At 39.2% G+C, this 23,319-nt stretch overlaps 2 protein-coding genes and 1 long non-coding RNA gene across 4 annotated transcripts; 1 reads left to right on the forward strand and 2 right to left on the reverse strand.

Moving 5' to 3' along the window:
- The first annotated feature begins 6,484 nt into the window (after window positions 1-6,484).
- Window positions 6,485-10,672, forward strand: LOC103721819 (protein NDL1-like). 2 transcript variants are annotated; one of them, XM_039125436.3, is made up of 11 exons: window positions 6,485-6,740; window positions 8,262-8,361; window positions 8,634-8,731; window positions 8,856-8,944; window positions 9,068-9,128; window positions 9,210-9,296; window positions 9,380-9,457; window positions 9,551-9,607; window positions 9,708-9,763; window positions 9,872-10,007; window positions 10,085-10,672. In XM_039125436.3, exons 1-11 carry the CDS (start codon window positions 6,681-6,683, stop codon window positions 10,355-10,357), a joined length of 1,095 nt encoding a protein of 364 aa, XP_038981364.3. In that variant the 5' UTR covers window positions 6,485-6,680; the 3' UTR covers window positions 10,358-10,672. The 2 variants fall into 2 exon arrangements, with proteins under 2 accessions (XP_038981364.3, XP_008810391.4); XM_008812169.6 differs by having other exon boundaries at window positions 10,136-10,672.
- Window positions 10,673-14,771: 4,099 nt separating this feature from the next.
- Window positions 14,772-16,027, reverse strand: LOC120110361 (uncharacterized). The gene is made up of 2 exons (XR_005511296.3): window positions 15,572-16,027; window positions 14,772-15,418 (listed from the first exon to the last, which is right to left on the reverse strand). It is a non-coding gene; the product is annotated as an uncharacterized LOC120110361 (long non-coding RNA).
- A 4,960-nt stretch (window positions 16,028-20,987) lies between these two features.
- Window positions 20,988-22,760, reverse strand: LOC103721826 (inorganic pyrophosphatase 2-like). Its single transcript, XM_039125434.3, has 4 exons — window positions 22,572-22,760; window positions 22,362-22,483; window positions 22,066-22,267; window positions 20,988-21,597 (listed from the first exon to the last, which is right to left on the reverse strand). Exons 1-4 carry the CDS (start codon window positions 22,707-22,709, stop codon window positions 21,232-21,234), a joined length of 828 nt encoding a protein of 275 aa, XP_038981362.3. The 5' UTR covers window positions 22,710-22,760; the 3' UTR covers window positions 20,988-21,231.
- Window positions 22,761-23,319: the final 559 nt, after the last annotated feature.

The following is a 23,319-nucleotide window of genomic DNA, read 5'->3' on the forward strand; positions in this document are numbered from 1 at the left end:
ATCACCTTATTACATCCCATGGTCTATATATAAGGATACACAACTGAATAACTGAATAACAGAAACTTTAACTATCTAACAGTAAGCAACTGAATGAACGGAAACAGTTGAAACAGTTGAAGTTCTTGACTTCAGGTGAAGTTCTTCGAAGCTCAGCTGAGCTGAGAGATGAACTTTGGTTCACAACAATACCCCCGCACGAATCCTCACATACTCTTCCATTTAAGTCCTGATGTCCTCATCAAGCTAAGGATCCAAATCCACTCAAATCTAATCATAAGCATCATGATTAGCCTATAGTCAGTCTCAATGAATTTGTGCTATAGTGTTCCCTAATCCATATAGGTCATAGGTTAGATCTATTGTGATACTATTTTGTTACAGTCCACTACCATACCCAACAAGGTTAGCCAAAAAATATTATTTTAATTTTTTTTTAATTCTATATAAATATCTAAAATACCGGCATTTCTCTTCCACAAGCTCTCAAGCACGCTTCGTGCCCTGGACCGTGTTTTCGAAGCTCTGATGGACCCCAACGGGTCAACCCATCTTTCCTTCAAGATGAGGAAAATAAAAAAGAAAAAAGCCCTGGTGCCTAAGATGTCTCATCCTGGAGTAGCTGAGACGTCCCTTTTGCCAAAATTATACAAAAGAAAAACAAAACAAAGACAGTCTTAGGAAGATAAATATTTAAAACATTTCTTGAGAAGACTTAAGAGGTGTTGAGCGCTTGGTGTAACTGGAAATTTCTGAGAAGCCTCTAAACAAACGATAATTATAAGTGAACAGTGTGTTACTTTGGACCTACAGAAGCCGTATTGCTTCGGGCATAAACGCATGGTGATTTTTTATTAAAGAACTAAATTTATTAATATTTCTTGAATGCAAGCGTGCAACATGCTTAGACGAGAGATTTATACGTCTCACCTACCTTGCATGAATTCCATGCGCCTAAATATCTAATGACGAAAGTTAACTTGCGTGCTTTGCATGCCGTGAACTGAAATATCAAATAGATGGGAGGACTGAACTGAAATATCCAATAGCATAACTTAATCGTGCCATGCACATTTGTATATAGTGCATGGAATCTACCTATAATTAATAAAGCTAAACAGCAGTTTCCTTTGGACGTACTCACTGAATTGAGCTAAATGCTAATATACACTAGAAAGAATTATTCATGGATAATTACAGCGGCAGCACAGTCAACCAACAACCATTTCATATAAAATGATAAAAAGAAGTACTCATTTCTGAAAACTTGAGAATTTTTTCCCCTAAAACTTGGAACCTCCTCTTAATAAAAGAGAGCAATCAATAGTTTATAGCTCTATCTGCATATTCTGCTTTTATTAGTTCGCAAATAGTTAAATTCAATGTATATAATTGTTTTTGGTAAGGTCCTTGCTTTGTCAAAACAAGATATGACTTAAGAAAAACCAAGGTAACAAACAAATAAATCATACACAATCATCCTTGTGATGGCTTCAACCAATGATACTGGTAATACATGGATGCTTATTAATGATCTGGATGTTGATATTGTATTTTTGAAGTGATCTCGATTTTATCATATTGGCTAAGTTTATGATATTTTAGTTAGGATATATTTGCCAAGATCTTGAAAATCCCAGGCGCTTTTAACACTTACTTATTTTACATCTTGGAAAGATAGTTCGAGATTCCTCTTCATCTTGATCTCAATTTTTTACCAAGATGACTAATATCTAAGCTCTTGAAAGCCTTAGTGGCATTGTGAATTTGTGATATTTGCTTAGTGTCTCATATAAAACTCCACTAAACATACTTGCATAAGTCTCTCAGGAGATGTGAGGGAAATTGATTAGAAAATCAAATTGGAAAGAGATTTTTTTTTTGTTAAAAATATGATATAGCCTTGTAATTGGTAAGAAAGTTGAGGGGAGAGAAAAAAATCACACTCAAACTCGCCAGGAAGAAGGGAAGAAAGTTGGCTGAGAGATACTAAACAATGTCATGCAAAATAAATAAAAAAAATCATTCCCCCTACAATTTGCATCATTAGAATAAAATTTTGTAGATATAAATGGATGCTACATCTTCTCCATGAAGGTATTATAGGATTAGACCAAATCAATTTTCAATACTTCATTAAACAAAGAGTCGTGGACTACTACTATACAATGATCAAATTCGATATCTTTAGTTATTATTACAATATATATAGGTGAGCACGATAGCTTATTTTGCACCTCACTTGCAAATTAAGCCATTTAATGATTATGATGGCTGCCTTCATGTTAAAGAAGAAAAGAAAGAAACAAAGAAACCTAGTAACTACGAGAACAAACAAGCTTGCATAATTAATCACCATGAATAGATATCGCACGAGTTAATTTGTGGAGTTGGTAGAGTGAAAGAATGTTGGATACAAATAGTTTATGTTTTATCTCTGCTTGTACACCAGTTAAGCTAGCTTTCAGTCCAACCTCACATGATGTCAAATGTTTCCAAGGGAAAAAAAGAAGAAGAAAAGGAGACATATTCAAGATTGAGCTTCTTTCCAACTATTCTACATCAACTCCACTAATCCTTTTAAATACATCCATGCATGATACCCTAAGAAAACTCCATCCTGTTCTCTTGCAATACATGTCACTAGCTCCATTTTCTTTTCTCAACTTGATGGCTGGAATAGCAATGCCAACTTCATTGCCATATCCTTACAAGTTTCTCCTCACCAGGGAGAAGCAACATAAAACAAACAGGAGGGTTTTATTTGCTTCAACAAGGCTCCAAAAGGTTGGCCTGCTCCCATCACGCTTCAACCTGGGGACTCGGTTTTCCGACCAAAAGATTGTGACGAGGACTCGCCAGCTGATCGACCAACTCAATTCTCCAATGCAACATTGACACATGGCGGTACTCTGAGGTCCCTGCTCAGCTGTAATTATCTCCCAACAGCCCTAAATTTGCCATCCAAAGCCGCCTCGGTCCCAGATTGTGAAACGGCGCGGCCCCGCAAATCTCGTCAGGGGCTCGTTTGCAAAATTCGCCGTACCAATTTGGAAAGCCCAACGCCCTCCACGGTAACTCCGAGAAACTTTTATTTACCCAGGACCACTTCCAAAACGCTACATCAGCTCCTTCTAGAGATAGAAAATATTCTTATATGATTATAATTTTTGAAATAAATGAATGTGCTTTTTCCGTATGTAAGAGAAAAAAAAAAAAGAAAGACGGCTGTGATGGAAGTAGTTTGATGGCTTGCATTAGAATTGTTATGCCCTGATCTGCTTTCTAAAATTTATGTGATAAATATGAATATATTTCAGCTCTTATAATTAGGTGGCCTTCTCTCTCTCTTTTTCTAAGGCGCGTGGATCATACTTGGCGAGTATGGATACACTCAATAAAATCAAAAAATAAAATAATTTGGAGTGCCACGGGCAACTCTCCTTCTTTAGTCCACAAGGTACTACCGGAGTGACTTGCTACATAATCGGCCACTCAGTCCATAGCCCCATTAGCTTCACGAAAAACATGCTTGGCTTGAAAGGTTCCTCTGTCCCTCACCATTGCATGGATATTTTGGAGCAAAGGGTGGGCACAACTATTACCCCTTGGGCCTTCCGGGTCCAACTGATGATCGTGGCCGAGTCTTCCTTTAGGACAATGGAACTGGCCTGTAAAACACACCGGGCATGACGAGATTTATCTATCCGTTCACCATTCTAGAGAGATTTTTAGGACCCACTTTGTATCTGTTCCTCAACCTCTCTAGAGTATTTTGTCCCTCGACTCTGATGGCAATGCTTACGCAAGACTAGTGTGAGATGTACCAAAAAAAATGCTGCATTTTTAAATCAAATATTATTTTACAAAACAAAATTATATATGTAAGTATATGCGTAGGGTTTTATTATTTTATTATTAAAAGAAATAAGATTATCACTTGGTCGATGGTTCAATCGGAAAGATCAAAGGCATCGGATTACTATTATCCTTACTATATGATGCTTGTAATTGAATGTGGCTCATGAAATAGTATGTTGTATGATATTCTGGGAAGCTCATTCAATCACAATCGTCATGTAATACATAAACGACTGTGATTAGAAAACAATATCTCCATAATTTAAATTTTAAATTAAAGATGATATTAATTAATTGATGAATAGTTTGTATATGACTTGGAGAGGGTTGGTTCTTTGAGTATGGCCGTCCATGATCGGCACAATGAACCCTATCTACATGCCAACTTATGCATGGTATGGATCTATCCAATCATTAATGAATGTGATCAGAGAACCGGCCTCGATCTCATGTGAGGGTAGGTCCCGCAGACATACTTCATTTTTAAAGTCGCTAACAATGTCACTTGTATCCATAATAAATTACATTCTATTTTGAACCCCAATGCTACGTACCGTTTGATCGGTGGGGTTACTCTGGCTAATTTGGATCCTTACATAGACTTATGGCAGGTTCATTGATTGCCAGAATCCTACGGTCCGCAGATGCTTTTCAGATTCGGTGCAGGCCTTTTCTCCTGCTCCGGCGCCCTCTGATTTCCTCAATCTATTATTTATCATTTTAATGAAATTAATAACAGCCACTAGTTTCTAAAGCAAACTAATTTTAGAAAGAATATTATCTATAATAACAAGAAATGATGGTGCGATAGCTTTTTTTAACTGTTAATCCTCCCACCCCACCCTCCAGTACGCTTCACTGGCTTTCGTAATGCATCATTTAATTCGAATTTAGAAAAAGCATAAATGTTATTTTTTTAAGATAAAAGTAAAAAATAGTAATTAATACTACTATTCATGTTATACAGTGTTATTGCATAAAGACAGTGATTTTATGTTTTTTTTTCTTTTTTTTATGACTACTATTGATGGTTGAGGTTGTGGTTTTTGTTATGAGTTGGATTGGCAGTTGGAGATTTTGGTCACCATATAACTAAGGTTGTAAATGGACCGGGTTGACTCGCAATTCGATCCGACTCGACCCGCTTAGATCTGACCCAACCTATTTTTAGAGGATCCGTGGGGCCGGATCGGATATTAAAATTTATCCTGTTACGTTTTCTCAGTTAGATCTAGATTTATTGAATTTCAACCCCATCTAAGCCGATCTATTTAAAATTTGAATAATTTTGAACTTTCAATCCTATGATCTGACTCGATTCGACTTGAATATGTAAAATTATTTGGGCTATAGGTTGCAACCCGCGAAGGTGCAAACAAGTTTTGAAGCCAGGATGGGTTGACCCAAACTAGATCCGACCCGAAATCCGAACCGGATCCGATTTTTTTTGGGTGGGGTCTGAGTTATACATGGACCTGACCTGACTCAAATGATCATTGGATCAAAAAATTGAAGCGGTGGATTCGACTCAATCTATCCCGATCTTTTATATGGTTGGGTCTGGGTTCAAAATTAGGATCCGAACAAAAAACTGAATTAGGTCGGAGTCACTCATGAGCTGGCCCAACCCATTTATACCCCTACATTTGTATCCCTACATACAAGGGAAAAGGAAAATTGCACGAAAAAGTAGAGTTGAGTGGGAGTAGGATCCGTTTGTGCTGGATGTAAAATTAAATTTATTAACTTAATTTTTGCCATAAAAAAAATCGATCGGAAATGGCCGTTATACATTTTAAATATTAGAAGGGACTCTAGCAGATCGCGCTCCCGGTCGTCATCGAATATTCCCTTCCTTGAACATGGTTAATCCCGTGACAGCAGTCATACCGACCAACTCCGGCGCTTAAGATGAAAATCTTTTTCCGTTCTTTATCAATCGTTGGATTTGATACGTGTCACGAAACTAATAGCAAAAGATGAAAATCTTCCAAAATTAATAATAGCGGAGTTTCGACAAAATTTACAGAATTATATACTTTCTAGGTAAAATTAAATTATAAATTCAAAATAAAATGACGGAAACACCCCTTAGGTAATATCCGTCTCTCAACGGGACGACATCAATGTGCCCCGGTCCTCGCACGGCCATTAGAATCCAAAAAAATCATTCACGTCGCGACGATATAATGTACCAATCAAACGTCAAATCCGGGCCCTTCACACACGATCAGACGGTGCTCCTCCAACGACCACCACAATCTCCCGTGGTCCTCGCCGACACCGTCAAACCCCGGCCCGTCAGAATTCTGGTGCCCGACCAGTCAATCGGTCAACAGCAACCACAATAATCGCCATGGTAGATCGGACGGCTCTGATCGATGCGCTCAGATATTCGTGGGACACGGACCAGGGAGGGGCAGTTTGGTCCTTCGGGCGAAAATCGCGTCTCTTTCCGGGCGCCAGGGGCAGTTTGGTCATTTGGATCCGACCGTTGGGTCCGCTAACGCGAGGTTCACGTCATCTGTCACGTCCGTCAGTGGGCCGTGGGGTCCGGGAAGGCTCCAGCTGCCAGAGAAAATGAGGGTGAAAATAAAGAGAGAGAGAGCGTCGGTGGAGGGGCGCTAAAAATAAAAGTAAAAATTAGAGGCGGGGGCGCTTCCTATATAAGCGAGGGAATGGGCTGGGGGCTTAAAAAAATAAAAAGAGAAGGTGAGAGGAGGAGGGGGAGTGAGGGAGAGGCGGGGAGGCGAGGAGGGGAAGGGTTCGGGGGAGGGGAGGAGCTCCGTTCTCGGCCGTGAAACCTCCTCAGCCGGCCAATGGGAGAATCGAGCGGGTCGGTTTCGGTCGATGTGGAGAGGATCTCCCTGGTTGGAAAGGTTAGGGTTTCTTGATCCGTCGGCATTCGACTTCGACTTCCTTCTTGGATTTTTTTCAGAGTTTATGATCTTGTTGTGTGTTCTAGTTTGGTCTTTGTGTATATGAATTTCTGTGGAGATTTTTGTCCATCTTGAGGACTATCTTTTGTAATTATTCGAAGTTACGATGATGCAATGCGGTTCGGATATGGAGTGGTTTGTTTTGGTTCTAAGGTGTGGATTTTTTCGTTAGTTTTTCTTGATTTAGAGATGTTCTTGGAGTGCTTATTCTTGTGATCACCTTTCAGTGCTGTTCTCTTTTTGGGAAATTTAAAGAAAAGTGCAGGGAGCTTTAATCTTGGAAAATTTTAGATTGCTTTTCATGTCGGGTTTCTTTTCTATTGAGTCTTCGTAAAATCGAAACGTAGTCGTCCTTTTTTTTATTCATAAATTCGTTTAAGGCATAGAAATAAGTTGCCATTTCTAATCATGGAAAGAGGTAAATTTGTCTTTGATTTATTGATGCCCACGTTCATATGGCTGTGCTTTCCGAGTGTAAAAATTTCGGTTTTTTTTATTATAAATGTTGTTTTAATTATATATTTTGTTGTAGACCATATGACGCTAGAATTAGGAAAAAGCTAATGACTGCTTGAGTTTTGTTGTTACTTGGAAAAATGGAGGAAAAGCTTATTCCTTTCTTAAAGAGTCAGCAAGGCATTACTTTAACCATTTGGGTTATCATTGCATGATTGCAAATTAGAAGTCTGCTCAAAAGGTAAAACACGTCTCCATATTCCAATATATTTTTATATTAAGGAAAGAAAAGTGAATCTTCCTTGGTCAGGGAAAAAACAGCATAAAAGATTATTATTACTCTGTATTCTTGGATAACACAGGAATTTGATGCTCTGTCTATAGATCTAAGCCTCAATACATTTGTGATTCTTAAATCTTCTGTTCTTGTTTTCAAGGCCCTTGCCTTTTGACTTTGAATTTTGGAGCATCGCTATGTTATTGCTCCATTGATCCATGATTTAGTGCGCATAGAGGCCATCTGCTTTTGATGTCTTATACTTCTCAGTTTATATGCCGTACCTTCAAGAATCTCAGCAGGCCGATACACTAATTTCTCTATTGCATGGCTGGTAATTGGCAAAATAGAGTTCTAATACATTACATTGATTGATTTTGGTGCTATACCAAGCTTCATTCCTACTGAACTGTTTGTATTGTCTCGTTTGCTCTATGTTAAATTCCTCTACTCTGAAATAGTTTGGGGAATATTGTATGTAACAGTTTATTTGGCTTTTATTTCAAACCAATAATTTACTTTTTCCTGAAAAAAATCCAATTGCAAAGCACCTACTAACTTGAAATACTATACAATGCACCTCATCTGGCATTTGTCATTTTTTAACTCTTCTTTTTGAACTAATGCTTATCTAAACAGCCTTTATTGCACAGCAAGCAATTTCAGTTTTTTTTATTTTGCCTTCTTGATTGCTAAATACAGACTGCTTTTCCTGTGGTGGCCTGCAGGAACATTTTATTAAAACAAGATATGGCACAGTGTCTGTGGCTGTTTTTGGAGATCAGGAGAAGCCTGCACTTGTAACCTATCCAGATGTGGCTTTAAACCGTAAGTGCCAGTTAAAACATTTGGGATGAAACACTGTTTTCGTTTTAATCGTCCTTATTCTCCAAATATATGCATTGTTAATGTTTCTTATGGAGTGAATACAAAATGCATGTGTTTGAAGATTTGTTCCTTAATGCAATAAATGTGCCGGTTCCCTTTTGATTTAGTTTAACTGGTTCACACAGTTGCAGTATTACGCTGCTATCACATTTTCCTGACAGTTTTTGAGGGAATTTATACTCCTTTTTCTGTTTTTGTGTTGAAATAAACAGATGCATCATGCTTCCAAGGATTATTTTTTTGCCCTGAAGCTGCATCTTTGCTTCTCCACAACTTCTGCATATATCATATTAGTCCTCCTGGACATGAGGTCGGTAGTTTAGTTTTTGGTGTTGAAATAACCTTTTATAAGTTTTATTCAGAAAAGGTGGTTGTGCATCAAATTGAACATGGTATTTACATAACTTTGTCATCTTCCTCAGGAGTTGTTGCAGTTAGGTGCTTCTCCAGTTTCTTCCCATGTTCCCGTCCCTTCTGTGGATGATTTGGCAGATCAGATTGCTGACGTTCTTGACATTTTTGGGTAATAGTTACTAGTCAATACTGTGTCTGATTGTATGTAACATTGGAGCTTAGGATGGAAGGATGTGTGACAAGACAATTTGAAATCTAACATTTTTATAACCTTTCAATATGCCCTTTCCAGGTTAGGTTCGGTAATGTGCTTGGGGGTCACGGCTGGTGCTTACATCCTTACCCTTTTTGCTGTATGTGAATCTCCAGCACCACTGAAAACATGTTGCTGTGTTTAAAGTTTAAATGACTAAAGTTTTATTCCTTGTTTCCAGATAAAGTATAGGGAGCGTGTTGCAGGTCTGATACTCGTCTCTCCTCTATGTAAAGCTCCCTCCTGGACAGAGTGGTTGTATAATAAGGTATCGTGTCAGATCCCTTTTGTAAGTTAAAAAAGAATCCAGTTTAAGCTGATGAGTTGAATCTTATCCTCTTGTATTCTCAGGTAATGTCCAATTTGTTATATTTCTATGGGATGTGTGGCTTGGTTAAGGATTGCTTACTTCAGCGGTACTTTAGTAAGGTAAATAAGTTTCAGTTCTCACAGCTTTTATTGTTTCGCATTACCATCTGTCTGATGTGTCTGATAGTTTCTTCTTTCCGACTTGGTTTCCAGGAAGTCCGTGGTAGTGCACAGGTCCCTGAGTCAGATATTGTACAAGCCTGCAGAAGTGTGAGTTTTGATTTATTCTTGTTGCTGTTCATTGTTTTATCATTTGGTGAAATTTTTTAATCATTGCAGTTAGTGGTTGTTATTACTTTTGTCACTGTAGTTGTTGGACGAGAGGCAAAGTAAAAATGTCTGGCTTTTTCTTCAATCGATTAATGGGTATATATGTCCATGCACCTTTGTTATATAAAATGTTAAATCAAAAAGAGGGGGGGTCTTGTAAAGATCTTTTTCTCATATTAATTTTTTTCTGCATATAATAAGCAGGAGATATGACATCACAGAAGAATTACATCGGCTACAGTGTCGGACGCTTGTATTTGTTGGTGAAGACTCTCCGTTCTATTCTGATGCCCTCGACATGACATCAAAACTGGACAGAAGACACAGCGCCTTGGTCGAGGTACTTACTATACTGAGTCATCAGTACATCTTGCGTGCTTATCTTTGTTTAGAGGGTAATGGTCGCTTGAATATCAGTCTCACTGCTGGTATTGCTTGTTTTTCTGGGGAACGAACACAATGCTGAAGGTCCAGGCATGTGGGTCATTGGTCACGGAGGAGCAACCCCATGCCATGCTGATTCCCATGGAGTATTTCTTCATAGGGTTTGGGCTTTACAGGCCGAGCCAATTCACCGGCAGTCCACGCAGCCCTCTCAGTCCATCACGCATCTCCCCGGAGCTGCTGTCACCAGAAAGCATGGGCGTGAAGCTAAAGCCTATCAAGACGAGGGTGTCGCTTGCAATTTGAATTAGTGGGTGAGCATAGGCAAGAGAGTCACAGGTTTAGAAAGAGTATAGATATGTCCCAACATTTTGTGTAATTTTGAAGCTGTAGCTCTGATATGTAAAAATGTATGCAAGCGCTTGTGACAGACAGACATGGGATGGAATTCTTTGGGAGTGTAGATACGAAAGGAAAAGAGTGCGTGCAGTGGGTGGCGGCGGGGTGGATAGGGAAGTGTGTGATTCTGTTCCATTCATTTGTAGGCGTCATGCTCGCTCACCTGTACATCTTCATTATTCATGATAATCTAATAACAATAAGATATGGTGGTGTCCTCAATCACAGGCTTTTCTGCTTTCTGGTTTCCTTTTCGTATTCGTCTGAAGTCCCCACCTAGTGATATATTTTAATCCTTTATTTAAATAAAGGAAAGGTCAGTAATCATTGAGAAGTCACATTTTCATTATTACTAGATTCATAGCTTTATTGGCATATACTTACATTTAATTGTTGTCGTTTGTGTTTTCAAAAGCCGACTTTTATGTTTCTTGTAGCAAGAGCTTGAAAGAGATCGGCTTGTCTGTTTTCAGCGTTGAATTGGTATTGCTTGTCTGATTGAGCTTTTAAGATGCAGCGGAGGTTACAAAGAAGTGAATGGTAAGCTGTATAGAGTTACAGCACTTCGGCTCTCATTATTCATAGCTATATGCCCTGGACCTATACATTTTATTTTGAATTTAGTTCAGGGATCTTCCAGTATCTGTCACTCCTTTTTAATCTCGCAGGCCTCGTTGTTAGTCTGGATGGCAGGCGACGACGTTCTCTATTTCTTTGTAGAATGCATGCAGCCAAAGCGTCGTGGGTTGTGCATCAGCCAGAGATTAAGCTCGTCATTAGTTGAAGTTAAGTACTGCAATTGTATTCTTGTTAACGGATATTCTTCAGAACTCTTATCGCATGCTTTGGATGTTGGGCTGACTGGTGTGTGGTGTTTCTTGGTGATGTAGAAAATCACAAGGATTATTTTAAACATTGCCTGCCTATCGTGACTTGACATAAATTATTGAGTCCAGATACACTTGCTTTAGATTTTATCTTCTGTTACTTTTTTTTTGTCCTTCGTCACTCTAATCTTAATTTTTTGTAAGAATGTTATCACTGAAAAGAGCTGTCAATGAGAGTCATGTGGTCCCTCTCCAACTTTGTAACACTAGCTAATTGTCGTACATACCGATACTAAAGACTTCAAAAACATACCCAAAATTTATTATCTTGTTGAATTCATATCAACTAACGGTCATTAATATCATCGCCACCATTTTTCTTAGCTGCTAAATTAAACTGACATCATCCACAGCTTTGTTGGTGGTGACAGAGTATGGTTCCCTGCACCACCAAACCTGCTCGTGGAAATCATCAGTAGGCTGTGCTAAATGAGTACGCTGAGACGGCTTGCGGAGGCTGTTGTGCCAAGAAATCCCTCGTTTGTGTCACACCTTGGAAAGCATTAACAATGCTTGTCCATAAAGCTTCAACTTGTCTCGACGTCAAGGCACCGAGTAGTTGGTCGAGGCGACGGCAGAGCCAGAGATCAAAGAATGATGACGCTCGACCACCAACTTCATGAGGGGCCACGACAGGTGGAAGAGATAACTTGGCTCCAGATAGATAAGCTTAACTAGGCATTGGGAAGTATTATGATTATGAAGTAGGTCATCATGACATCGCCCATGGGCACCATTGATGGATGAGAGGTGGCTCACAAGCCATGTATGAGTGCGACCTGCTGGGACCAGCCACGCCTTACCATCCATCTGGCCAATTACTGAGCCTAGCCTTCGTCTTGCTTCCTTAGAGCAGCATGGCTTCATGGGACCCAAATCATTTTCAGTCGGAACTGGACCTGGGAGACATGAGTCTATCCCACTGGTTACATAAGGAGGAGGTGCTCTCCTATCACAAAAGGATTTGGAGGAGGAAAAAGAAGAGGGGTGTGAATGGAAACTAGGGATGTCAAATAAATTTGGCAGCTTGAGCTCTATCTTGAGCTAAGCTCAAGAAAAGCTTGAATCAAGCTTGATTTGAAGCTAAATGAGTCGAGTGGCAAAGCTTGCCAACTTTATATCATGCTAGAAGCATAGGGACTAAAAGCAATTTATGGTTCATCAGGGGAACTATAAAAATGTATTCTCCCAACATATTATTTTTTATAGAAAGAGAGGCCTGGCAGTCTTTGCCTACTCATATAAAAAGGTGTCAGGATTTTTAAGTATTTCAAGGACCGATCAGGGATGTCTGAGTAAATTTTCTGTGAAGGGTGAATTCAGCTAGATATGGTGGGTGCCAACTAGTGTAGTTGGCAATCATCTAGATATCTAGGTACCCACCTAAAGGCCTGGGTCCGAGCCTTGCCTACACCCCAGCGGTTGGATAGGGAGTAACCCCTCCCTTTACTTATATATATATATATATATATATATATATATAAAAGAAACTTATGTCTCATGACTCATGTCGCATGCAGATATATAGTTTCATTCAAATGTTCAAATAGATTTTAGCTTTCTTCAAAATGATTTATTTACTCTGGATAACAAATTCTCTTGGTGAACAAAAGAAAGAACGTTGAAGATTTCTCTTTGGTTGGGGTATAAGAACCAGTTAAATATAAGGCATGTGCTAAGTAAGCAATTGAGAAAAGACTTAGGTGGATGTGTATCATGTAAGCAAGCTTTGGAGTCGCTCGATCCAATCCAATTCTGATGTATTGGTTTTTTTTCCAAAGACAGTCTGATTAGAGTAGCCCCAGGCAGGATTAAGCTCTACCATTTTGTTTCTGAGAATTGCTGGTGGGAGCAATACCCTTGCCTTGACAGCTTCTCTTCTATGCTTCTCATTATTGTACTTCTGTAATATTTCTTTTTATTATTAATGAAATGGGTGGCCAACACCTCCTTTGCATATAAAACTTAGAAAAAAAAGAGGACAAAGCAAGAAAGATAAAGAACCAAGGAAGAATGTGCTTCATTTCAATGCCCACTCTTTAGTGGAGGAATCTGTTACTCATTTCCAAATTGATCAGTTTTTCAGAAAATTGTATACCTAGATTATTCTGATATCTCATATGGTATACTAAATGCGTGAAAGCAAAGCAAACTTTCAAATTTCCATGCTTTGCAGAGGTCATATTTAACAAGAATAAAATATAACGAGAACCAAAGTCATATGGTATGCCAATTAGATCCAAGATTAGGAGCTTCAATGGTGAATCTGCAATTAATAACAAAGACACATCTTCCAAGAGAAGGATTACAGGTTCTGATTAAAACAAGTTTATATTGCTTTTTGTAAAAAGCCCCATGACTCTTTCAGAAGAAAAGCATCATTAATTACAATCAGAAAGAATTCAGGACACATTGCAATACTAAAGCTTAGTTGTTGTGTGCTTGTTTTAAACTTCCATCTGATGTTTGAAGGCTAAAAGAGATCAGACGGCACCTCTAGTGAGAGATCAAGAAGGCTGAGAAGATCTAGAGTTCCATCTCAATGGTTGCTGATGGTTTTACCTAGAAGGTGTTGAAACATCACTTCAAACACTTTGGTTTTGGTCAGATAATAATGGAATCGATACTACAAGCGAACCTATACTGTTCTTAGGCATTTGGTCTTTTCTCAGTATAAAACATGATGTGGATTTCTAGAACAACACAGTGCTGTCTATTGATGATCATGGCTAATTTAAGTTGCAGGAGCAGTGATTTTGCACTTCCAGTTCTCCAACAACAACATGCTGTTGTTTATTAATGATCATGTCTAATTGAAGTTGCAGGTGCATGCAGTGATAATTGTCCTAGTGCAAAGGGCATAGATGCCCGATATCGTCACTGAAGAAATAATAGAAAAGGTGTCCTTGCACATATTTTTAAGGATAGCATGTTTTACTTTCCTTTATGGTGTTTTTGGATTGAATCTATCATGATATGTAGCGAGTGCATCACCGATGCTAAGGCTTATTAAGGATTGCAGCCTTCTCAGTCTGTCTCTTAGATGTATGGTGTAATCTTTTCTCATTACAATTTTCAGTGCCTGACTTATGTCAAGGGCTCGCCGAGGACCAGGATCATGGTTATCATCCGGCAGTGTTTCATGATATGAATGCTTGGAAGCTTCTCTTTACACTTTTTGGTCTGCCTCCTGGAGCGAAAACTTGTGTTAGATATCTACCAGTGTATGGTGAGCTGAATTTGAGTGACAGTACACTAATGCTGGTCGAGATAAGCTTCTTCATCATTCTCTTTTCTTCCACCTCCAGATAACTTTCGGCAAATTCAAAGACCATAAAGCCACAAATTTTTGGTGTTATATGGATGCACATCACAACAGCAGACCTAGAGGGAGTTTAAGAGAATCATGACAATGAATGATGATGCCCATATAGTACCAAGCAATTGAACACATCAAATTTCCACAGTTAGCTAAAGCAAAATGTCCAAAGCCACAGGAAGCTCAAGTAGAGTTTGTGAGAAAACCATACAACATATGACCTTAGCAAAGCTCATATATATCTGTAACAATTTCCAATAGCCACTTCGAAGAGGAAAAAAAAAGTGGGAAAAAACAAAGAAAGTTGACACGAACATGATCTTTTTGGCCAATATTCAGATAATTCGATTGCTAGCGTCCAATATTTTAGGATCAAGGCAGCTATACTTTGTACTTGGAGAAGATTACCACCCCCTTGCATCAGCACTAATACTTTGCATTAGTGGCGCAAAAAGCCATATAACAAAGTTTTCTTTGTTGTTGGAATTATGCAGACAGGAGTTGAGACGTAGACGAAAATAAACAAGGCTTACCTTGCACTTGTTTGGAGGGCAGAGGCTGCAGACATGAGAAGAGGGGGTGAAGCCATGGAAGGGGAAGATCCTAAGCCTATCCTCCTCATCCAGACAGCATGCATTGGTATTAATATCTGAGAAATACTCAAGAAGCCCATGGTGTTTGAGGATTGTCTCTCCTCCATCATAGCAGCAAAAAGAGAAGATCCTGGAGATGATCACCAGGCTGCACCTCTTCCATCATAGTCTTCAAGAAATGAATAATAAAAAGCAACAATGAAGAGAATTCAGCAGAGAGAGGGGAAGTAAGTTCCCAAAACATGATAGCCTCAAAGGGCATCGGCAAAATAAGCAGAGCCTGCAGTGGCCGCAAGGTATTTAATTTTGTCCCTTAACTTACAGAAGCCAAGGAGATCTTTCTGTTTGCAGAGCAGGGACCAGTCATTGAGAAGCTGAATGTTTTTAAAGGCAATTGACTGAGGATGCTTCTTTCCTGACAGCAGACCCAGAAAGCTGCTGCAACTAGTATAAACACAGCATGCTGAAGACAACATCTCCACTTGGTACACAGGTCCCAAAGACTGCCTTCAAGAAGAGGGATAAGGAGAGATTTGCATAGATGATTCCAAATTGAGGCAGCAAAAGAACAAGCAGCAAATAAATGGTTGATGTATTCAACCGGGCAATCACCCAAGGAATGGCTAGTTTTGTTATACAAGTTTTCCCTTGTGCTAAGCTTATTGAGGAGGCCAAGCCAGAGGCGAAAGTACTTCACCTTAGAGGGGACATTGGTTTTCCATAAAGAATTAGCAACTTCCCATTTGACACCCCTGGTGTTGAGGAAGTGATAGAGCGAGGCAGAAGAGAGGTTACCAGAAGAGGTCAGCTGTCACTGAATGCAGCCTAGCCTGCTGCCAGGCTGAAAATTATTTAGAGGGTCATGTAGAATAGTGGTTTCAGCCTGTGCAGCTGGAGATAAAGTAGAGTAAACTCTCAAGTTCCAGGAATTGGATTTGGAGGAGAAAAATTTAGCAACAGCACCAGATTTCAGACCACAAGCTCGAAAGAGATTAAGGAAAACATTGCAAAGAGGTCCGTCTAGAATCCAAGCATCTTTCCAGAAAAACATATTTAACCCATTGCCTACCACGAACTGAATATGATTCCATAATGGTGGGAGGCTTCCAATTACAAACTTCCAAATACTTGAGCATCCACGTCTGGGCTTCCAAGAGGCTGAGAGTTTTGTCTTCTTCTGAAATGAAAGCACTTATAATGTTGCTTCCAAGGCCCATGGCCATGATTGAAAAGCCACCACCCCATCTAAACCATAAAAGCTCGGTTGAATTCATTAAGATCTTTAATACCCAAACCTCCCTCTTCTCTGCTGAGACAGGCTTTAGCCCAATTTACTTTACAAGAAAGCCCACCAGCCTTTTCATTGTCTTTCTAAAAGAAAGCCCTTCGAAAGCAGTCAATTTTCTTAAGGAATAACTATGCAAAAAATTTTGAACTATTTGGAGGTTTTCAATTTGTTCCTAAACTCTAATTTAGTGCAATCAGGTCATCGAACTTTTAAATTTGTTCAATTCGGACCTTGGCTATAAATTTTGTCGAGCTATTGTGATAGCATTGTCACGTGATGTCACATGAGGCATATGTAAGCTAGTCACATGACGTCACGTGATAATTCAGTCACGACAATCAGATCAAATTCATAGCTAGGGTCCAAATTGAATAAATTTAAGAGTTCTATCATTTGATTTTACTAAATTAAAGTTCAGAAGGAAATTGAAAACTTTTAAATAGTTTAGGATTTTTTGAGTGATTATTTCTTTTCTTAATAAGCCAGGAGGTCAACTTGAAGAGTGACATATAATAGAGGGGAATAGAGGTTAAAACATAATTGACTAGGACCAGCCGACCCCTAAAAGAGAGAAATCTATCTGTCCAAGCTGCTAGCCTTCCTTTAGCTTTGAGAGGTAGGAGCATCCAATCTGATTTGGAAAAGTTTGCATTGTTTAATGATAGATCAAGATGGATAATGGGTAAGACGGTAGGCGTGCAATTTAGCCAAGTAGCTCATTGCAAGAGATGATCCAAGTCATTACCAGCCGGCGCAATAGCACTCTTTACCAACTAGTTCAATCACCCCATTGTTGTTGTCGAAGTCGATCGCCACGACAATCCCTGTCACTTTTCTCTCCTCCCTCAATAATGCAGCTCATTTTTGCCCCTCATCTCTATTGTAAATACAATTAATCTCCAATAAAAGTCGGATGGCTTCTTTTTACCTCCCTTTATATATATATATATATATATATATATATATATATATATATATATAAAAGACAATCCCTGGATCAAAATTTAGCTGCTTCTTGTTCTTATTCTCTCTTGGGAACAGAGAGAATAAGCCTTTGGACTCCTCGGACTTGCAATCTGATGCTGTGAGATTATGAGGGACCAGTGGGTTGTCGCCAGGCACGGGGTTAGGGAGCAGAATATGCCAAAGGAATATCACGTAACATGGATAGAGATATGGACGTAGGCTGCGGAATCTTATTCCTGTCTCTCTCTCTTTCCTTTCATTTCGCATGCCTTAATCTAAGGTGGCTGGGATTGCGAAGTCACTACTAATGTTCTCTTTTCCGCTTCAGAGAAGCATCGACAGGGGTATAATTCGGGATATTCCGCGAGTACCGAATCCTTGCGGACACGCGTGGATAGCACGCCTAATTCTCATAGGTAAGTGGATGGGATATTCGGGCTGGGAGCTTCTGATTCCCCCCACCTCTGGGTATAGTGTAGACTGCCGGCTCCTTATTTTGAGCCTTTAATTAAGAAAGGGGCAGTGCTATGGTGCATTAAAAATATTATCTGCTATGACTCCTTTTGAACTGCTGAATTAATTTTAGGGTAAGCATGTACAATGAAATGCTAAAAAAAAAAGGCCAAAGTTGCTTTAAAAGGAGTAATATCTCGATTGCAGTGTCTTCTGTTACATTAGATAGATAAATTAAGGTTTTAAAAAGTCCCTGTTTAACTTTGTCCTTGTTCATCATATTATAACAATATTATTTAGAAAAAATAGTTAAAATATCTATTTTCTGAATGGTTTGATAATATATATTTTTAATGCTATGGATGGCGATATGAGCAAATAATGGTGCAATTTTTTTTGTTAACTGTTATATATTTTATGTTATAACACATGACATTGGCTTGACATGACTATCAAACATCAGCATTAAAATTAAATAGTAACAAAAATCAGCTGAACATGACCATTCTATGATATTTTGTTCCATGAAATTCGAAACGAGTGGTATCATGGGATCCATGATTTTTGGTGTGATCCTCTTTTGCCAAGGAACATTTTTCTGTTTTTTGAGACATTTTTCTTTTGTTCACTAGTTTCTCTCTTCTTTGATAATGCAAAGGTGATCATGTTCCTCCATTCCATCAAAGACAAAAGGAGGGAAAAAAAAGAAGCAAGTGCTAAGCTTGGGTGCCCATTTGTTGAAAGATGCGTCACTCCACTGATGCAAGTGCTAAGCTTGGGTGGAATATATGTAGAACTTTTGAGAACGACAGTAGAAGAACCACAAAATGGCTACCTTTGAAGAATTGATGTCAAGTTGATCTCATATTCCAGTGGAATATATAGGTTTAATTTCCACTGCTTCAGAAATATGAACATTGAAATAGATAATTCAAAGTTTCATGTTATAAGCCTACAGCAGGGTGCCCTGTGATTGTTTTTTTCCCTATCATTACCTTCCTAACTTTAACAAACTCCTCATAATAAGTAATAGGGAACAATTTTTGTTTCTAAGAAGTCCCACCCAGCAACTTCAAACTTGAAATCATCCATGAGTTGGAAACCTATTAGAAGGTGTTTTAATATTTGGCGTGATGTCATTAACGCTCTCCCTGCCTTTTGGAATAGAGCTCAGTTTAAAATTGACAATGGATAGAATACACTATCTTGTAAAGATTCTTGGGTCTGTGATGCACCCCTCTAATTCCTATTCCCAGCTTTATACAATCTTAGCAAAAGAAATAGTGGCACTGTTGCCCATCACTATAACCCGCATTTTATGTCTTGGAGGCTTAGGAGGCCAACCTCTACCTTCTTGGAAGTTCGAATCTAGTTTATTAATCTTTTGTATCTCTTGGTTTTGGTCACTCTTAATCAAGTAGAAGACCAAATATTTTAGAAATTGAGTAGCAATGGATCCTTCACAAAATCACATTATCGGTTTTTGAACACTAGGGGTACCAAATGTAGATTTGCTCCCTCATTATAGAAGCTTTCAATGCCACTTAAAATCAAATGCTTTTTTTGGTTATGTTGGAAAAAGAAGCTTAACACTAGAGACAACCTTGGAAAAAAAATTGGGTAAGCATCTTGGCGGTTGTTTTTTGTGCCATGATACAAATGAGACTGTTGATCATCTCTTCTGCACCTATAAGTTTTTTCCACTATATGGAAGATCATTTATTCTTCTTTGGGATGCTTCATCCTCAACTAAGTTTTGAAAATTTATGCATTGATTGGAGGTTGAACCATTTTACGAAATGTGCTCAGTCCGTCATTCTCATGCTGATTGCTGCTATATGTTGGACCTGTTGGAAGGAGCAGAAATCCAGAATTTTTCTAAATAAAACATCTTCAATTGCCTCAATTACTGCAAAGAGACTTAGGTTTCAATGACTGGTCGGGGCTATGCGATCCTAATATGCAGATGGAGTTTGGAAGAACAAAGTGAAGAATGCTATCTCTAAGCTTGTGGATGATTAATAAAGTTGAACAAAGTAGTGGACAAATTTCAGATCAGTTGGATTTTTATGCTAATTTTTCTCATCAAATGCTCTCACTTCATATTGCTCAAACAAAGGATCATGTTTTTCCTTGTTAGCATGGTTCTGTCTTGGTTTCATATGATGAGTTTTAATCAGCTGCATCTTCTATACGATATTCTTTTGGAAATCACATACGATTGGAGTGTATTATATTTTGGTTACCATTCAACTGTCATGCAATCCTTGGAAGGAAAGAAATTGCAAAACAAATCAGCCCCGCTTTGACCTCTGCTTCAGTTGTAATCAACCTCTTTAATGACTAAGGGATTGCAGTTTTATTTTCTTTAGCTATAGCTCTTGTTCAACTTCTGCTTAGTGCCATCTACCAAGTCTCGAGCTTCAGCCATTATCAAGGTGGTGGCTCAACTGACGTACTTTAACCTGATTTTGCTGAATTCCCAATGGCATAGTATGTTGCTTTTGAAGGGTTCTTATTGTTTCTTCATTTGGTGGAGCCTTACAACAAAGGAAGAAAGCATCCCAATAGGAAGCTAAATTGAATTAGAGACCAGTCTGACAGGAAGCTGAACTTAACTCCTAACCATCAGTTGGGTGCGATCTCCTTCTCATCATATTGCTTGCTGTTTCGTCTACTTTTTTTTTTTTCTCACTGCCTGTTACTTATTCTCATTCGACCTTCACATTGTACATTCCATCCTTGTCTCCTTTAACTCTCATGTACATACTTCTCATATATATTCAATAAATTGCGTGGCTCAGCCTCGGCCTCCCTCAAAAAAAGTAATCAAATTGGCAGCAGAATACTAGACTGAGGGTGGCCTATGACTTTATGGCCAATCCCGGAAGAGAGAATACAGTTGGTTGCTTAATTTGAACAGGTCAAAGTAAGACATATACATAGAGAAGGGAATGGAATTGCTGACTAGTTAGCAAACAAGTTGAAGAAACCTTTCTTAATTCTGCACCCAAGATTAAAGCACTTGCCATACTAGAAAGAAACCTCTGTTGTTATGGTCTCTATCCAATGGATTTCACATGAAAATTTTACCACATAAAACATCAGGAAAATCCATCTCCATCTCTGACATTCTTTCCAGTGTAAAATTGCATGCCAGGTCAAAGAGGAGAAAGAAGGGGAAATGGCAAAAGAAGAAGGAAAAAAAAAAGGTGATGCGAAACATGGTCTTTGACTACCATTCAATTAAATTGGCTTCTTGTGCCAAATATTTGCTAGTGAGGAACCCTGAGAGCCAGTAGAAGGGCTTCATTGGGTGACGCGGGAATGGTCTCGAGCTTGCAATCTCCTGAGAATAATTGGGCAGCATTGTTGTGTTCGGCAGTGTTCGACATGTTGACGAGCTGCAGGAGGGTTCTTTCAAGCTCCTCACCATTGCTCCATTCATGGAGCTCAGCCTTGAGCTGCTGAGGGTTGTCGCAAATGAGCTGCCACAGAGGGTAATTCTTCCTTGGCATGACATAGTCTTCTTCACTGAACTTGAGAGAAGGGCAGTAGTCGCCCTTCCCGTCGCCCAGGTAGATGAATCGCTTCTTTCCATCTGCAAGGGCCTGTGCTTGGATTCGTTCGATGATCTTGCCCTGTATTTGGCAAAAAATCAGGATTAGATTGGCAGCCAAAAAAATAAGAGAATCAAGAGCCAGAAAAGGGCTATAGCAACTCAAGGCCCTATTAGTCTCTAAATACATTATTTTCAGTTATATTGCAAATGTATTGGTGGAATTTCGATAAGAGGATTCTAAATTAGATTACGATGGTCTGGACGTCTACGTCAACGCTTTCTGTTTTCTTTGTTCAAAATGGGGGGCTAAAGTAGGAAACTGGCTAAACTTTGTTTTAAACCTTCAAAGTTCAAAACAAATTACCGTTACTCTCTTTTTCTTTCCCTAAAACATTACGGAAAGGAGGATGAAGAAAAGCCACCACTTAAATATCAGAGAAAATTATAGATTTTTAGAACCATTAATGAAGTTATGGCTTGAAGAGGCACTATACATCACACTGAATAAATAATTAAGCAAAGAAGGTTTTCTTAAGAAAATAGTTACCTTGCACATGTTTGGAGGGCAGAGGCTGCAGCCATGAGAAGAGGTGGTGAAGTCATGGTAAGGGAAGATCCTGAGCCTCCCCTCCTCGTCCATATAGCTTGGATTGGTATTGATCTCCGAGAAATACTCAAGAAGCCCATGGTGTTTGAGGACTGTCACGACGAAGAAGAGGTTGGCATCACTCACCACCCTCAGATCACACCTAAACCAAAAGAAGAACAAGCCATCAAAACGGTACCAACACAACATCATGCCTGAACAACGGAAAAGGACCCGACCAAAACAAGAAAGCGTACCCAAGATCATAAGCCGATTTGACGGCCGTGATGATGCGAGGGTCCAACGGAGCCCTCTTCAGGCAATCTGAAATTTCTTCGATGGTCTTCCCCTGTAAATGTAGCTCCTTCATCATCCTGTCCTGCAAGAGTTGCGAAGCATAAGGTGAGGTGAGTATGATATATAATGAAGAAGGGAGCGGTGTGCGTGAGAGATAGCGGTGCACAAACCATGAGAGAATTCCACGGCATGGTCGGGAGGAGGTGCTCAAAAAGCTCGGTGGCGCCGAGCTGGTCGACGACCCAGTTATCGCTGTCGCAGTCGATGATCGTCTTGTCGAAGTCGAACACCACGACGATCCTCGCCATTGAATCGAGATCAAGCTGAAGAAACCTTTGGAACTATGAGATTTTTGAGGTCCCAATGGATTTGGGGAGGGGCATATATGGGGAGCGGAAGATGCCAACGGAATATTCCGCGCCATGTATCGTGATGGGAATAAAACTCAGTGGAATCCTATTATTGGTTGGCTTTCTTTTTTCGAATATCTGTGGATTTATACTAAAGGTGGGTGGAATAACTGATTCGGGAGGGAAAGGATGGGCTTCTCGGGGGGAGCACGGATCCTTTTTGCGGGAACGCGTGCATCGCACGCCGTTTCATAATCTCACGGGTTTTGAGCCGTTGGACGGGGGAATATTCGGCATAGGAGCTTCGGAATCTTTCCAGTTCTTTACATAATTTGTTTTAGTGCAAGGAGAAGGACGCGGAGAGCATCCCCGCTTTTATTAAGGAAAGAAGCAAAGCATACTGATTCGCGGAAAAAAAGAAAAAAAATACGTTAGAATTTTTTTAAAAAATTTGAAAAAGTAGCCTTTTTAGAGAAATAATATTTCTATATTTTATAAGAAACAAAAATTCAGAGGCATGAAAAAATTTAATTCTCATTAGTTATAAATTGGAAGATTTTTTTCTAAA

Source organism: Phoenix dactylifera, chromosome 1 (assembly GCF_051530095.1).
Source record: "Phoenix dactylifera cultivar Ajwa chromosome 1, Ajwa_hap1_PhDact_Kaust_v1.1, whole genome shotgun sequence".
NCBI classification, from domain to species: Eukaryota; Viridiplantae; Streptophyta; class Magnoliopsida; order Arecales; family Arecaceae; genus Phoenix; species Phoenix dactylifera.